Source organism: Lissotriton vulgaris, chromosome 12 (genome assembly GCF_964263255.1).
Source record: "Lissotriton vulgaris chromosome 12, aLisVul1.2, whole genome shotgun sequence".
Classification (NCBI taxonomy): domain Eukaryota; kingdom Metazoa; phylum Chordata; class Amphibia; order Caudata; family Salamandridae; genus Lissotriton; species Lissotriton vulgaris.
The window spans coordinates 280,797,158-280,815,103 of NC_141700.1; the positions used below are offsets into that span (position 1 = coordinate 280,797,158).

The 17,946-nt window shown below is 44.7% G+C and overlaps 1 protein-coding gene across 2 annotated transcripts in view; it reads right to left on the reverse strand.

Moving 5' to 3' along the window:
- Nucleotides 1-14,765: 14,765 nt before the first annotated feature.
- The window catches only part of LOC147673965 (NACHT, LRR and PYD domains-containing protein 3-like), a 526,755-nt gene continuing 523,574 nt past the window's right edge, over nucleotides 14,766-17,946 (reverse strand). For both annotated transcript variants that reach the window (XM_086945049.1, XM_086945050.1), the window contains one exon: nucleotides 14,766-15,103. In XM_086945049.1, coding sequence (XP_086801175.1) covers nucleotides 15,013-15,103 — 91 coding nt within the window. In that variant the 3' untranslated portion in view covers nucleotides 14,766-15,012. The remainder of the gene's footprint in view (nucleotides 15,104-17,946) is intronic.

Sequence of the window (17,946 nt, forward strand, 5' to 3'; positions counted from 1 at the left end):
CCTTCTTGATCTCTTATTCGAGTGGAGACGCTGACATGTGGTCAGTCCCTCTTGTGCAATCGGATGACTCATTGCTTTATAGTTGGTCTCGCTTCAAAACGGAATTTAAAAAGGTGTTCGACTGAAGAACAATAACAGAATCAGCTGATCGAGAGTTATTTGAACTCAAACAGGGAAATAAAGACCTGGTCTATTATCTAACCCAATTCAATTGCTTAACAAAAGAAACAAATTGGCCCGAGGACAAAGGGGCGGCCTTATATTATCAAGGCCTAAGAGACAAATTAAAATATTTGATAGCTCCAATGGACCCTAAACCTAGAACATTTGAAGACCTAATAGCCTTAAGTCTTCGGTTATACCACAGAGTTTCAAATCATAAAGGAGACAAAAAACGGTTGGAGTTCATACCTTCCATCGAACCTAAAGAAAATACACACTTTGTGTCACAGGATACCAGTGAACCAATTGACATTGGAGGTATACGAAAACCTTAACCTCTGAAGAAAAAGAGTCTTGTCAGAAAAAAGGTCTATGTCTGTTTGCGGCTAAAAAAGGACATTTTTATTAAAGACTGCTTAGCAAAGCCAAATACAACTGCGACCAAAGTGGGATACTAGAATACTTGGGGAACAGCTAGGAGACTTTCTCGAGTACTAAATCTTTGCCTCCTGATAAATCTGTCGCCATCGCATTGCAAATCTCCATTCCCCATCTAGTATTAAATGTACAATTCACAATTTCTCAGCAAGAGCCAAAAATTGCGGTGGTCATGGTGGGTTCTGGAGCCACCGGCAACTTTATCGAACCACTTTAGAAATACCTACCTTAGTAAAAACAAAACCAGAAATGGTTCATGCGGTAGATGGAAAACAATTAACATCTGGACTGATTACTCCGTCTACTATTAAAGTAACCATGACATGTTTTACTCAGGATCAAATGCATGTGGAGGAAATATCCATTGATATCATTGATGCTTCCCAATTTGGTGTCATCCTCGGGATGCCTTGGTTGACCGATCATAATCCTACAATAGACTTGTCTAAGAGAAGTGTTACTTTTCAGTCAGAGTGGTGTCAACAGGAATGTTTACACCCACGAAAAAATATGTCCAAACTCTTAGTTCAAGATCATACCAAGTGTACTTCTCAATATATCGTTACAGCTGCAGAGCAGGAATAGAATTACCTGCAGTGTATGAAGAGTTCCGAGATGTATTCTGTAAGAAAAGTGCTGATATCCTTCCACCTCACAGACCATACGACTGTGAAATAGACCTTGTACCTGGTGCCAAGATGCCCTGTAGCAGGATCTTTGCACTTACTGAACAAGAGAACCAACATCTTCGAGACTACCTAGACACATTTTTGAAGAATGGTTTCATTTGCCCATTCAAGTCTCCGGCCGCGTCCCCTCTGTTATTTGTGCCCAAAAGTAATGAGGAATTACGTACGTGCATAGACTATTGAGCTTTCAATAACATCACAATAAAAAAATTATATCCTTTGCCACTTATACCCGTTCTCTTGGACCAGGTAAGATCAGCAAGTATTTATACCAAGTTGGATCTGAGAGGGGCATACCATCTCATGCGTGTCCGAGCTGGAAGACAGCTTTTCAAACTTGTTTGGCTTGTTCGCATACTCCATAATGCCCTTTTGCTTATGTAACGGCCCTGCAGCGTTTCATTTTTTTATAAATGATGTCTTATAAGATTTTCTTGGCAGGTCCGTCATCGCTTACATTGATGATTTGTTGATCTATTCACAGTCTGTCTTGGGACATGTGAAACATGTAAAACTGGTATTAAACACCCTGTGCCAACATGGCCTGTTCTGTAAACTATCTAAGTACGAATTCCATACATACCAAGTGGAATTCTTAGGTTTCATATTGTCACCTCAAGGAATCACAATTGCACCCAGAAAAGTTCAGGCAATATTAGACTGGTCAGAACCAACCTCAGTGAAAGATATCCAGCGATTTCAAGGATTCACAAATTTTTATTGCTGTTTCATCAAGCAGTTTTCCAGCAAAGCAAGTCCCTTAACAAAATTGCTAAGGAAACATGTTCCGTTCCAATGGTCACCAGAATCCAAATCTGCCTTTCAAACCATTAAAACTGTATTTACAACAGCCCCTGTTTTAAATCATCCAGACATCCATCAGCCTTTCAGAATTGAAGCCGATGCTCCAGACACTGCAATTGGGGCAATTCTATCTCAAAAGGTTGAACAAGCTAACCAATTGCATCTCATTGCATTCCTATCCAAATGTTTTTACCTGCTCAGATGAACTATACAGTGGCAGAAAAAGAACTGTTGGCTGTACCTCTCACCTGTAAAGAATGGCGCCATTACCTTCTAGGTGCAAAACATACAGTGACTGCCTATACACACCATTGTAACCTCCAATTTTTACGCAGGGCTCAAGGTTTGACACCTTGACTGTTACGTTGGACTTTATTCTTTGCAGAATTAAATTTTGGTATAACGTTCAGATCTGGCAAAATAAATAACAAAGCAGATGCTTTGTCTCGATTCGAAAGAGCAGTAGAAAAAACTAAAAAGGCAATTACACCTCCATCCATAATTCCAAAAGAACAAATTATCGGAGTTACCATGTTAGAACAATTTTTTCAAGACACAAGAAAAAGTATGCTGTTAAAACAGATCTTAATTTGGCAACAAAAAGGCACAGAGAGAACTATTATTCAAGGATTACCATTTCAAAAAACACTCCAATACATTCCATCACTGTGCCTCGCACTATAACTTCCGATCGAGAGCCACAATTACGTCAAAAGTTTGGAAAGCTTGGTGCAACACATTACAGGTAAAAAGAAACTTGTCCACAAGTTTCCATCCGGAATCGGATGGCCAAACATAGCGAGTGAACCAGGTATTAAAACAATATCTACAATGCTATTTATTTAAACAACGAGGCTCATTGGTGAATCTCCTCTGGGAAGCTGAATTCGCCTGCAATAATTTAAAGCACGCTTCCATGAACATGTCACCATTATTCACTAATCATGGCTGTCATCCACATTACGCTCCATTGCTGTTAGCACAACCTCAAACTAATATACAATCTTTGGACTCTAGATTACAAGGAATAACTGCTAAATGAAGCACGAAAGGAAAGTTAATCAAGGACAACGTCTCGTTCTAGGTCTCCTTCCATGCAGTACCTACCCTAATTCCCTTCCCCCTGTCTAGCCACTTTGATACTTAGTGCAGTTAAGCTTGGGTCAAGGGTATTAAAAGGTGGGATTCTTGAGGGTACTGCTCCTGAGGGACCCAACTGAATGTTGCCAGTTCTGACAACTGTGAGAAGTTGGCCTGGTATATAATGCTCACTAATTCTAGTGATCACTTTGTACCATGCCAAGCAACCCTTATGATGGTACAAAGTGATCACTAGAATTAGTGAGCATTATATACCAGGCCAACTTCTCACATTGGTGAGCAGCGGATTGGGATCTGAGCTTGCTGTTGTTTTACCATTACAATCTTTGAGATTTTCATTTGAAAGATCATACAGGTACCTGCTAGGTACATATAAAACAAGACTAGTATACTTAAGTTCTACTGAACTTAGTTGTTGTAGAGCAAAGGGAGTAGCACACCCTGACTACAACTACTAGATAGGTTTAGTAGGTAAACACCAGTGTAGGTAGATTGCAACACATCCACCCACACTAGAGCAATGTCTGGAACAGAGGGTTCCACTGGGAACATCCCTGTTGAGAGTGACCCTCCAAGGGCACCATCCAAATTTGCTATTTTCTCCTTTAAGGAACTAAGACAGCTGTGTGTCTTAAGGGGTCTGAAGACAGGGCTTTCCCCTACTACAGACCACCTAAGAGAGCTCTTAGACCAGTCTGAGACTCTAAAGCCCTCTAAGGCAGACCCCACTTTGAATGCTGATGGAGGCCATCCTTCAGAGGATGACACTGTAGTTACCCCTGTCCCTATCATCCTGGTAGATGAGGAAGCCCACATCACTGGAGCTCCTCAGGTAGATGAGGAGGAAGGGGAAGAGGAAGAAGAGACAGAAGGGGGAGCAGTGAGTCAGATGATGACAGAAATAGTCAGGTGCTGGTCAGTAGACTGAACCAGGCTAACTTAAGCCTATTTGGGACTGAATCTGGTAACAACCCATTCAGACCCCCAGGTGGACTTAACTAGAAGCCTAGGAGGAGAAGGACTCACTCAGGTGACTCTAACAACTTCCATGCTTCTAGAGGTTCTCATGGTCACTTCAGAAGGGAGATGACTAGCCCTCAGAGAAGGGAACATGAGGCCAAAATGAGAGAGGCTGAATTGAGGATCCAGAGACAAGAATTAGAAGTTGCCCTGGCCCAAGAGAAACTTGCTAGAGCAAGACAGCCTAGAGAGAGTGGATTGGGATCCACTGGTGGCAGCACTATCCAGAAGGGTAAAGACAGGTCCTTTGATACAAGAAACCTGAGTAAGATTGTGCCCCCCTACAAAGCTGGGGATGATATCCACAAATGGATGACTGCACTTGAGAGAGCCTGCATGGTACAGCAGATCCCTCAGGAGCAGTGGGCAGCAATCTTGTGGCTCTCCTTTGAAGGTAGAGGCCGAGACAGACTCCTCACAGTTAGTGATGGGGATTCTAGAAACTACCTGGTCCTGAAGAGTGCTCTGATTGATGGGTTGGGCTTAACCACTGAACAGTACAGGTTAATGTTCAGAGACACCCAGAAGACACAGACTCAGGACTGGTCTGAATTTGTTGAATGTGCCACTAAGGCTCTGGAGGGCTGGTTGCTGGGAAGTAAGGTTACTGACTATACAGGATTGTATAATTTAATTATGAGAGAGCAAATCTTAAGTAATTGTCAAAATCAGCTTCTACATCAGCACCTGGTTGACTCTGATCTGACCTCCCCACAAGAATTGGGTAGGAGGGCAGACAAATGGGTCAGAACCAGGATCAGGCCTAAGAACCAGGGTGGTGACCAAAGGAAAGAGACTACCAAGCCTCAAGAGAAGGGTGGGGATAAAAGTAAGGAAAAGACTTCCCCAGGGCCCCAAAACTCCAAGAATGGGGGTGGGTCCCAAGACACTTCTACAACCCAGAAAAAACCTTATTGTCATACCTGTAAACAGGTGGGACATTACAAAACAGATAGCTGTTGTCCCAAGAATGGCAATAAAGAGAATATACCTCCAGGTAAGGCTCCAACACCTCCTGTCACTGTTATCAGTGGTCCCCCAGGTGGTGGGAGCACCTCCAAGAATTTGGGTGGGTTTACTTTTGGAGGACAGGTGGACTCTGGCCTATCCAGGTCCCCTAACTCAGATACTCTTGTCTATGAGACTGGCATGGGGTTTGCCAATTTCACTGCTTGCCCAAACACTTTGAGCAAGTATAGACAGGAGCCCCTCATCAATGGTTTGAAAGTTGAGGCCTTCAGAGACACAGGGGCTAGCATCACCATGGTGGCTGAATGTCTAGTCCCCTCAAGGCAACTTTTACCTGATGCCAAATATCAGGTGACAAACATTGATGGCATAGAAACCAATCATCCCATGGCAGTAGTCAACCTTAGCTGGGGAGGTGTCACTGGCCCAAAGAGAGTGGCAGTGTCAGCAAACTTGCCTGTAGATTGCCTACTGGGTAATGATTTGGAAATCTCAGCCTGGGCTGAGGTTGAACAGCAAACCCATTCTAGAATGGTAAATCTCCATGGAAAGGTTAGTGGGGCTGTGATGGCTACAGCCCCAATCCAAGTTGTCCTTCCTGAAAAGGTTGGGAGGGCTGAGCAAACCTCAGCCCCATCTTTAGATAACTTACCTCCTGAAAAGAGTAGCAGGGCTGTACTAGTAACAGCCCATACCCAAACTGAGTCCCCTCCTGAAAAGGTTGGTGGGGCTGTGATGGCCACAGCCCAAACTCAAACTGATACATGGGTAGTGAAGCCTGAAATGATGGATCACTCCACCCAAACAGAGAGCATTGAGGAGGAAGAGAAATCTCCCTCCCACCAGACTTTAGGAAAGGATCGGCCTCCTCAGGGAACTGACCTTACCCCTGATGAAGGAACTGTCCCAGAGGTTGTTAGGCCTGGCCTGACAGAGCCTCTGATGGCAGTGGACCCTTCTCAGGTGGGACCTAGTCTGGAGCAGGTAGCCTGCCCCTCTCTACCTTGCCTTACTCAGCCCAGGGCTGCAGAGGACAAGAAGGACAGTGAGACCCAAAGGGGCCCCTGTCAAATAAAGCACCCCCATCAACAGATTAGGGGCACCGAAACTAGTAGCCCTAGTGAGGTGCAAACTTTAAAAACTCCTGAGGGATCCCCCTTAAAAGTAGTTAGGGACCTCCCCCAGATGGATATTGTTGGGCACAGCCAAACCTGGGACCCTAAGGGCCCAAACCTGAACTGTCCCTCCAGTAAGCCAAACAGAGGGACTCAGCCTCCAGCTTTAGGTAGCCAGAGGTTGACCCTGAGAGCACAGTGCAACTCAGTCAAAGAAAGAAAGGCACACATGGTGGAGAGTGATTGGAGGAAGCTGAGTCCTACAGAGGAATCTCACTTCAGTACTCCATCCCAACACCAGCCTTTAACTTTGCAAAGACACACCACAGGTAGAGATTCCCTATGGTGGAGACCCTCAGATACCCTTAGGGTGAGGGATTGCTTAGTGGACCATGACACAGGGGGTAACCAAGCCAGAGCTGGTACTTCCTTATATGGCCACTTAGGCAATATAGGCTTACCTGGTCAAGGATAGCTTTATCTCCTTTCGTTTGGGGGGGGTTATGTAGGAAGGTGGATATCTGACTATGGTTACCCCCAAACTTTTTGGCCTGGTGTTTAGCTGGTTTTTTACTTAGTTGGCCTGGGATCCTCCTATTCAGGGCCCCAGGCTGATTGCTCTCTCCTTAAAAATGGACTCCATGCACCGTAGGTGCATAACACAATTGGAACTGGTTCCCCTTGTTGGCCCCTGTAACAGTGTACCCTAGGTACCCAGGGCATAGGTGCATCCAAGGCCTACCAGGGGCTGCAGCATGTATTATGCCACCCCTGGCCTGGCCTCCATATTTGACACAACTGGCTGATCACTCAGCTGGGGTAAGTTGGTGTAATCACCTCTTGCTTAGATATAGTATCCCTATATCTAACCCTAAACTGGACACATATGTTCCTATCAGCCACTCCTATGGAAGGCCTCATCAATCCTGGAGGCAGAGTGCTTGGAAATCTGTGAGATGGTGCTCTAGCATGAGCTGAGCCTGTCTGCAGCTGTCGGGAACCACTCCCTAAGCTGTTCCGGGATATTGCCATACCATATACTCTTAAGTGCATTATAATCCTCGCGGTTATATGCTATCTTTGGTTTGGCTTTATCAAAACATGTCGAGTAAGGTGTCATACGAATTGGAATACTATCCCCTCGACAGTTCTGTCGACGGGGATAGCATTCCACCCTTCTAGAGGGACACGACATGTGTGTAGCCTTAACCCCGGTTAAAGATAACCAGAGCCTCAGCATCACAAAATGGATGCTGCCACCACAGACACAAGTCTGACCTCCTGCTGCTGGGAGTCCTTCCAGCGAGGGAGGCTTGGACAAAGGGTTTCCTGCCTTGGGAGGTGCGAGCACCACCCCAGACAGGGTTTTGTGTGTTGGGTAGGACAGGGCTGAATAGATTGAGACATGCCCGGGGCACACAAGGTGTCCCCGTGCATAAGCCAGTCCAAACCGGTCCTGGGACTTTCCAGACCCAGGCCTGGCGAGGAGCTGTACAAAGGAAAGGGGGTGTAACCGCCCCCCTTCCTGGTTCCTCCCAGAGGAGGGACCTAGTAGGTGATCCACCCCTCAGATTGGGAATAAGAGTGGGAGCAGTGCCATTGCACAGCAGATCATCCTGAATCAACTTTAAACAAAGAAGAAGACTGGACTTCGACATTCTGCTGCTCAGAAGACTGAAGAGAATCTCCCTTGTGGCCTAGGAGTGGCCACCCTGTGAACACAGGCACCAACCAGCAACTCGACGTCTGCTTTGCCGCCGCCTCCCGCCGGAGCCCGAGCCCAGAGCCCGACAAGAACCAGACTCCCAGACCTCTCAGAGCCCGATCCACAGTCCCTGCAAAGAAGGGACCCGTGGAGGCACCGAGTGACGTGGGACCGGACATCTTGGAAGACACTCGAAAAGCTGACTGCGCAGCATCTGAGGCATCCACGACGTTGTGCTTTGGGGACTGAGAACCCACACCATCGAGCAGCCCTTGCATCGAAGATCAGCCCCCCAGCATCTCCACGATCTGCGTGGGGCCCTTTTGCATTGTGCCACTTGACGCGCCATCCTGGCCACTAGCCACGTGGTCAGCGGCCATCTTGGCGACGAAACCGACAAACTACACTGCGGGTCTGGTTGCTCCAGACTTGCCCAAGCTCCTGTGAAAAGGAGCACTCGCTCTGACCGTGCTGGTCCGAGTGTTAAGCATCTTTCGATTCCTGCATGGCTTGCATTAGCCAAGGCCTGTTTGCTCCGATCAGGTCGCCGACACCGCCAACAGCGAGAAGCCTGCGTGGGACAGCTCGTGATCGACTCCTGGACGTCCTCGACCCCCGGTGTCCACGTGGCTGCAGAGAGAAGCTACCCGACAACGCCTGTTTGCACCCGACATCGCCTGGTTCCAATCTGGTTCCACAGTAGTCACTGGCTAGTGACTTTGAACATTGTCCCCTCTGCATGTGTCCAGTTTAGGGTTAGATATAGGGATACTATATCTAAGCAAGAGGTGATTACACCAACTTACCCCAGCTGAGTGATCAGCCAGTTGTGTCAAATATGTAGGCCAGGCCAGGGGTGGCACAATACATGCTGCAGCCCCTGGCAGGCCTTGGATGCACCTATGCCCTGGGTACCTAGGGTACACTGTTACAGGGGCCAACAAGGTGAACCAGTTCCAATTGTGTTATGCACCTAAGGTGCATGGAGTCCATTTTTAAGGAGAGAGCAATCAGCCTGGGGCCCTGAATAGGAGGATCCCAGGCCAACTAAGTCAAAAACCAGCTAAACACCAGGCCAAAAAGTTTGGGGGTAACCATAGTCAGATATCCACCTTCCTACAACAACAACACCAGCTAACTCCATTCTCCACGCTAAAGGTTGTGACCATAAAACCACTGTTGACAACATACCTAAAGGTGAATAATACCTTTTTATGTATTGTTCTGTTTATATCCCATGTTTATTGTTGAACAAGTAAATATTCAAATATAGCTACTATTGAGTCTATATTTATTACAATCTTATTCCCTATCCCAGGGACCATTGTTGTCTGAAAGGCCATGCGACTAAAGCCATTAGTACCCTAGTAACAAGCCACACTTTATCTTTTAACTTGCTTTAATTTAGGAAAGCAAAGTGACTGGAAATCTTAAACCTACCTCCACAATCTTTTTCTACAGATTTGTAACAAAAAATATGCTACACAGGCTTGTTTCTTGCACCTATATCCTTGCAGGGAGGTAATCAATCACAAATCTGTATTCACACACCATATGTCACTGTTGATCATTAATAATTTGTTTATAACTCAAGTATATTGTATACTGATTTTTCTAGCATGGAAAAAGCCCCCGCCTCACAGGCCTTGTATGGGGAAAAACACGTGTTGGCTAATCTTTGACAAGGTGCCCAAACTCATACCACTGGAAACCATTTTTTTTAAAAGATGTCACCTGTGAGAAACATGTGAAATAATAATAAAGAAGGCTAATGTTTCATAAGGTTCCATGACTCACACCATTGGAAACCAGATTTAAAATTATGTCACCTGTGAAGAAAAATGTGTAATGATAATAAAGAAAACACAGACACATAGACAAAAACGACTTTGAATTTATTCAAATTGGATATTGGGAAAACAGATGCTCATCACTTTTACTATTAAAGAAATCTTGTTGATAAAAGTTTGGTCAAGTCTCTACAATGCAGATAGTTGAGTTTCTTGTAACCATGGGCGGAAAATCCGTTTCGCTCGCGGATTTTGCGGATTTTCGGTAAATTTGCAATCCGCGAGATTCGCGAATCTCCCGCAAAATCCGCAAATCCGCGAGCAGCAGATTTTGCTCGCACTGTTCGCACTGTTCGCGTGAGTTCGCGCCCCGCGAATAAGTGCAAAATTGCAGAAATACGATCTTAGCAAAACTGAAAGTAACTACTTACCAGGTTCAAAAGTTCAGGCTCATCATTAGTAGCCATTTCCTGTAGTGCTTCCTGAGGGGCCCCTCCAGAGTTCAGTTGCCAGTTGAAACTATTATGTGACCCTGCTCTGAACCTCAGAATAGTTACACATATGCCACAAAGGTCCTGAATTACAGCTAAGGAGACAAGCAGGAGCCAGGCTGGAAGTTCAAATCCATTAATCAGCCCCTAATGCATTATTGTCAGTTGGGGCAGGGCAGGTGTTGTAACTAATTTTGCAACAATGAAAGCACTTAGCAAGTGCAAAAGATCACTAATCAGGAAGCACTAAGGAAGCAGGTGCCAGCTAAAAAAATATTCTGTGACACATTAATCAGCCCCAAATTAATTCAGGTCACTTGAGGCAGGGAAAGTGTGCTTGCGTTGCCACAATAATGTACACCTACTGGACAACCAGAGGGTGCTGTGATGAAACAGAGGGTGGCATGGGTGGGCCAGAGGGTGGCATGAGTAGTCAGAGAGTGGCAGTGGTGACAGAAAGTGGCAGTGATGAAGAAGAGTGTCCCAAACAGGCTGGATACATAGAAACAAGTTCGCGAAACTTGCGACCCGACAGGTAAGTTCGCAATTTGCGACATTGTAAAAAACCCTCGCGAACTGGCAGAAACCCGCGCAAACACAAAAAAAAAAAAATCCGCAAATTCGCGTGAATTCGCGGATTTTGCGGATTGCGAGTTCGCAAATCCACAAAATTCGCGAACGCGAGATTCGCAAAATTCGCCCATGCTTAGTTTCTTGATCATCACTTATATAGTGTGCTCAACCATGAACTGTTGGGCAGAGCTGAGATAGAAAGCCTACTGAAAGTAAAAGTGGAAAAAGAACAAGGGTGGGTAAATGTAAATGTAATATACTTGTAAAGCGCACAGTTGCCCCAGCAGCGGGGCGTCCCGGCGCTGTATACCGCTCTGGAACCCTTCCTGGCTCTCCCTGTGAGATGCCCCTCCTGGGCACCCCCAAGGTGAAGCCAGGCATCCCAGCGCTGCTGGGGCCATTGTGGAGATTAAGCAAGCTATTGCCTAGAGTTGTAGTGTGGAACCCATGATTAGAGTAGGCGCTGAGGCGAGAATTATCGAGTCCGCGGACATTGAGCCCAAGACCCTGCCGCGTCGGGAATTGAACCCTGGTCCCGGGCCTGATCTCTGCTTCAGGGTCTGCCGCTTCTAACCAGTGAGCCACACTTCTGGAGGATAATATAAGGGTACACCTCATTCATTATATATTGAATATAGACGAGGTATCGTTTTTACCATGGCACTCATTCTAGTAATAATCTTGGGTATATGACAATTTCATTAACAATTATATTGTTTATTGTCTTACGGCAGTTAGGTTTTGCTTACACATAGATTATATTTCATAATTAAACACATGGGTATATCTCAATTATGGCTATATAAATTTTGAAAAGACTTTCTTCACTAACAGGTCAAGGCAACATTTAGTATTTTTCTAATTTATTTATCATGTATGTATATCCATTGGTTCAATAATTGATGGACTATTTGAACCTATGTATTTTTTTAGGTTTGAATATGGCAACGGTTCAAACATTTTATGGTGTGCAAACCACCTGGCTTGAGTCATTACAGTCAACTATTCTGAATTGACATGGCAGGTGGACTAAATAATTATATTTGACCAGAAGTCTTCAAAATCGTTGAATGTTCTGTCTCCTCAATTAATCAATCAATCAGGGGTTTATAAAGCATCACTACTCAACTGTGAGGGTCTCAAGGCGCTCTGGGGGGGCTGCTCATTCTACTAGGTGTAAAGGATCATTCAAAGAGCCAGATCTTGAGGTTCTTCATGAATTAGGTAAGTGATGCGGATTTCCTGAGGTGGAGGGGCGGGGTGTTCCAGGTCTTGGCAGCGAGGTAGGAGAAGGAACTTCCTCCGGTTCTGGTCTTGTGGATCCTGGGGACCGAGGCTAGGGCGCAATGGGCCGAACAGAGTTGTCTGGCGGATACTTGGAATGTGAGGCGGTGGTTCAGGTATGCTGGTCCTATGCTGTGGAGAGCTTTGTAGGCATGTGTGATGAGCTTGAAGGTGATTCTCTTGTTGGCAGAGGTGTTGCGTGATGTGGCTGCGGAGGGGGATGTTGAGGCCCAGTCTGGCAGCAGCGTTCAGGAGTCATCTTCCTTCCTCCCATGGCAAAGTATTTGTAAGTCTGCCCCCAGCATCATTCATCCCAACTCCCCACCATAGGCCATCCCTTACGTGACGGAGGCAACTCATTCTTCCAGTGTGAAAATATGAAAAGCAGAGCCAGATATTTGGAAGTAGTGGTGGTTAGGTGATAGGGGTTTATTTAAATTGTTTAACATGCTATTCAATCGGATCTTTCCAAATTAAATTTTGGATTCAAGGCAAGGGTGACAATAGTGCGGAGAACCCAAACTTGCATAGATATGAAGAGCTGACTCAGAATTTCAAAGCACAATTTTGCAGCTGCATGATTTATAGCAGATTTTCACAACTGATAGCATTTTAAAAAATGCCTTTCTAGAAAAGCTGCTCTTATGACATATACAGAAAACATGAGCTTTATGGCATGTGGTTGAAACAGAATTAATAGCTGGTTCTGACTTTTTTCAATGGGTTCTGACAACACCACTGTGGTATGTGTGTGCATGGGTGTTTGAGCAGATTTGGTTTTGATAAGCACTGCAGGTGGGGCATGCATTTTACATTTTAAAGATTAGTGTGACACAGTTCATTAAACTCACTAGAAATGGGACACAATCCCTCAGATCATTATACACTTCCACTCAAATACAAAATAATGCACAAACCCCAATTAAGTCTTCTGTGAGATTAATAATCAGTGCAAGTTTTGAGATTTTTCACAAGTAATGTTCCAAAGTTGGCATGAAATGGTGCATACATACTGTGTATTTGTGACATGCACTTGCACCTGTAGGTACTTTATCACAGAATAACATGTCCATTCTTACCCATCTCAATGTAAATCAATTTGTCCACTTTAAGAGGATGAAAGATTGAGAAGACCATAGTGGAAATTGTAATCCAGTCATTGGTACAATTTAAATTACTGTTTCAAGAGGGTCTTTTTTAAAGATAACCACAGGTAATTGCATAATTCTACTGATAAATGGTGCATAATGCTGTGTTTTTGAATTCAATGACCAGTGTTACTTTTTGCAATTTCCGTCCAAAACTGTTTTTGCCCGAGATTAAATAATGAGAATGTTTTTACGTGTCTAGATTGCAGACATCATGCAAAATGCTTGAAGGCAGCAGGACCTCTCTTTGAGCTGAGTGCATGAAAGTGATGCTAGATAGGGAATATAGATTCTAAGGAGCCTAAGTAGGGGAACTGTTTAGGGGTGGGCGTAACTTGCGTAATTCTATCTAGCGCAATCACACAGAATTCCTTAAGAATTCTGTGAGATTCCGCTTGAATTATGTGAGAAGAGTAATTTTGGGGCACATGTATGAAAGTACAGGTTTGCGAGTCCTTACTAGCGATTTTTGCGAATCGCTATTAAGGACTCGCAAACTGCTATGTAGGTAGGTTTCGCATTTATAATAGCGATTCCAATGCATTCCTTATTTGGGACTTGCAGATTACGAGTCGCAAATAAGGAATGGCTTCCCATCCATTTCTATGGGCCAAGAGGCCCATAGGAATGAATGGGAATTGTGTGCGCAATTATCGAGTACCCAATAGGTACTCGCAAATTGCGCACACAATTTCAAGGGTTCCAAAAGGAAACCCTGTTGCACCCATGAAATGTGCATATGTGCACATGTGTCGCACATACATGCCCTTAGGGCACGTATGTGTGCCACAGGGCACTCTGAAAAAAGCAAAAGTGCTTTTTTCGAGGAATTTGCAAATTACCACCAACTTGAAGTTGGTGGTAATTTGCAATTTCTTACAGCAATATCGTAATTTGTGATGTTTATTAGAATAGCATTTAGGGAATCGCTAATTGCAATTCTCTAAATGCATGCGCAAAATAGCCTTATTTTGCGAGTAGGGTTTTTCATTTCATACATTGCTCACAGCTGAATTGCGATTGCAAATGCTGAAATTCTGTGAATTTCAGAGATCGCAATTTAGCTTGATACATCTGGCTCTTTGCGCTCTCAGCGCAAAAATGTCCCATTGCATCCAAAATGGATTCAAGGATGCATTTTACGCTAAAAAATAGCACTATACACAACAGAACAGCAAGAGCAAGCGGCTGCTTGCATTCACTAAATGTGGCTTAATGCCTTGCTGATGACATCTTGTGCAGACCTGAAGGTTGAAATCTGGAAAGATTCAAAGAGTACAACTGAAATTGGTAAAAGTTTGTTCAAAGCACTGCAAGAGACAATCAACTGTTTTGTGTATTTTACCATTGGATAATAGATTGTCATTTAAAAATCCTAAACAACATGTTGCGATCCTGCTTTTGTTGTCAAACACGAGTGCATATGTGAAATGTAACATTTAAAGCATCCCTTATAAACAAATAATAATATACTGATTAAAAATGAGACACCATTTTTTATTCAGCTTAAAATTGAACTTCATTGGAAAATATTACATTGAGAATTTAAAGATGACAAAGGACCTTGTAAAAACACTTCATGGGGCTTAAATGTTCAACTCATCAAACATTTATAAACCCAATCACCCGCCATGGGCTGGCTAATCTCAACCGCAGACCAGGTGTGATTATTTTCCAAGTGTCAGCAGAGCAGCTCTTCAAAGCGAATGCCATCTGAACTCTTTCAGCCCATTCTAATGGTGAGCCCAGGTCGGTCTGCTCCCAAGCTCTGTAGATGTTCTTCAGTTTTAGGCGTGAAGTCATTCAAACCCAACCTAGGGAAAATAACACAATGACCACATTACGCATTACAAACGGTACGTGATCAAACAATGCTAGTTTAAATATATTATGCTGGTGTCCTGCCTTACACAGGTCTCAAGTGGACTGCATGGTGTTGCGTTATAGTCCTGAGGTTTACTGCTCCATTATATACCCCAAATAATGCCCAGCAACAATCAAAGTTGACTGCAAATGTATTATTACCCTAAATGCTGCTTATGCCTGATTGATAACACAATGAGGCAGCGTTGATCCTCATAGACACACCCTCCCACTCCCTGTTTTTGTTGTGTCGCTGCAATGTACCTTTGAATGCCAGCTAAGCCACTACTCCAGCATTCCATCGCTAATATGTTCCTGGCTCAGCAATTCTCCCTGCTAGTTCCGAGGACTTATATAAATGTAAATGTAAATGTAAATGTAAAAGATTATAGTATAGCACGGTCTGCACTCCAAGGAGCATCTTGGCGCTTTAGAAAGGGTTAGGCAGAGCAGGAAAAGTCTAGCTGATGGCAGAGGGGAAACTGCCTTATCAGATTAGAGATTTGCACATGGTGTTAGTTAGATAATATATCCAGGTTTTTAGGGCCTTTCTGAAGTCCGTTTCTTGTCCAATTTGGCGGAGGGGCGGCGGATGAAAATTCCAGGCCTTGGAGCCCAGAACTGCCAGGGCCTTTCCTCCTCTGGTTTTTAGTCTGAAGTTGGGGATGGTAAGGAGGTTGGCTTTTTGGGATCTAAGATTATGCAAGGGGGAGTGATGTCTAAACATACTTTGAATATAGCTGGGTCCTTTCCCATGAAAGGCCCCAAAGGTGATTAAGAGGATTTTGAAAAGGCCCCGTTTCTGGAACGGCAGCCAGTGTAGAATGTCCATTGCTGCTGTGGCTGAGGTTCTTCTGTTCCATCCCGGCACCAATCTTGCCGCTGCATGTTGTACCATTTTCAGTTTGTGGCAGACCGTCCTATTTGTCCCTGCATATAGGCTGTTGCAGTAGTCGAGGCGTGATGTTATAAGTGCTACTGCAGCCATTTTCCGTGTCCGGAGTGGTATTAGGTCAAATACTTTTCTGAGTTCATTTATGAGCTAAAACATGTTCCGGCTACCTCCACTGCTTGGTGTTTGAAGGTCAGAGAGGAGTCGAATCTGATCCCTAGATTCCGTGCTGACACAATGGTGTTTGGACGGACAGTAGCGTCCTCCGGCCACCATAGTGAGGGGTTAAACAGATTCCCTTTTCCATATGGCACTATCTCTGTTTTCCCTGAATTGCATTTGAGATGGTTTGCGCTCATCCATTGGAAGGTGGCTGTGAGGCAGTTTTTAAGCTTCCTTTCAGCTTCTCCGGTGTCATCCTCCATCACCAGGATGAGTTGCGTATCATCCGCATACGATATGGTGTTAATGTCAAAGGATGATATGAGTGCAATCATGGGGGCCATATACACATTGAAGAGTGTCGGGCTCAGGCAAGAGCCCTGGGGCACTCCCGAGGTAAGCTGTTTTTCTTCAGACCTAAACTGGCCTAAGGTGACTACTTGTCACCTGTTTGCTAAAAAGCTTTTTAGCCAGCCCAACACATTCCCAGCTATCCCTGCCGCGGCTAGTCGGTCCACCAAGATGACGTGTGAGACCGTATCAAATGCCGCGGACAGGTCTAGAAGCACGAGGACCGCCTTCTTTCCCTGGTCCATTGCAGCCCTTAGAGTTTCAGAGGTGAAGATCAGGGCTGATTCCATTTAGTGTTGGGATCTGAAACCTGCTTGGTTGGGGTGCCATATATTGTTGGCCTTCAAGAAGGCAGTGAGCTGCCTATTCACGAATTTCTCTGTTAGTTTGCAGAGAGCTGGGAGCAGGGAAATGGGCCGCAGATTGGTCAGAGTGGTTGGGTCTGGTAATTGTTTTTTCTGCAGGGGCTTCACTGCTGCAAGTTTCCATTCCTCAGGTACAAAGCCAATGTTGAGTGAGGAATTGATAATACTATTTATAATGGGGTTGGCAATATCCACCATGGCGTGAAGGATATATGGGGGGCAAGGGTCATAAGGGGAGCCTGATTTAACCTTTAGAGTTTCTGCCCGGGAAACCTCTAGGCTGACCAGTTGGAAAGTGGACAAGGAGGCAATAGTTGTTGTGGCGACTGTATTTACTGGTTCCTTATAGGTCGGGGGATGGGAGAAGTCTTTTGTGAGAGTTTGAATTTTTTCTTCGAAGAAAACTTCTATTGCGTTGCATAAATTCTGGGAGGGGGGAATCTCTTTTTGCATGGTTTTAGGATTGGTAAAGCTGTTGACTATTTTGAAAATTTCCTTCTGTTTGTTATTGCTGTTGGTTATGAACTCAGTATAATAGTCTTTTTTTGCGGTTTTTATAAGCCCATGATATCGGCGGCGTGCGGCCTTATAGTTGTTCTGGTCTGTTTCTCCACAGTTAGTACGCCATTTCTGTTCTAGCGCCCTAACTTTCCTTTGTACTTCTTTTAGGGCCGGTGAGAACCAGGGGGCTGAGGATTTCTGCTTCTTTCTGGTGCCTAACCTAGCATGGGAGCTCCCTGAGCTTAATGTATTTATCCATTCTCTGAGGATTTGACTGTCCTTAGTTGGATCTCCAGTAGGGGTGGGTTTAGATTCTGCTGCTCTGGCTAAAAACTCCTCCTGTCCTATCAGGGTTTTCCAGCTAGGTTTTCCCTGGGGAAGTCCAGATATCTTATCTGGGTTTTTGACATCTTGCCAGTCACCACTGGGAAGTCCAAAGGAATGAGGCTGTGATCTGTCCAAATTAATGTCTGGGGTGTTTTGACAGTACGTGTCTCTAGGTTTGAGCAGATGCAGTCGAGGA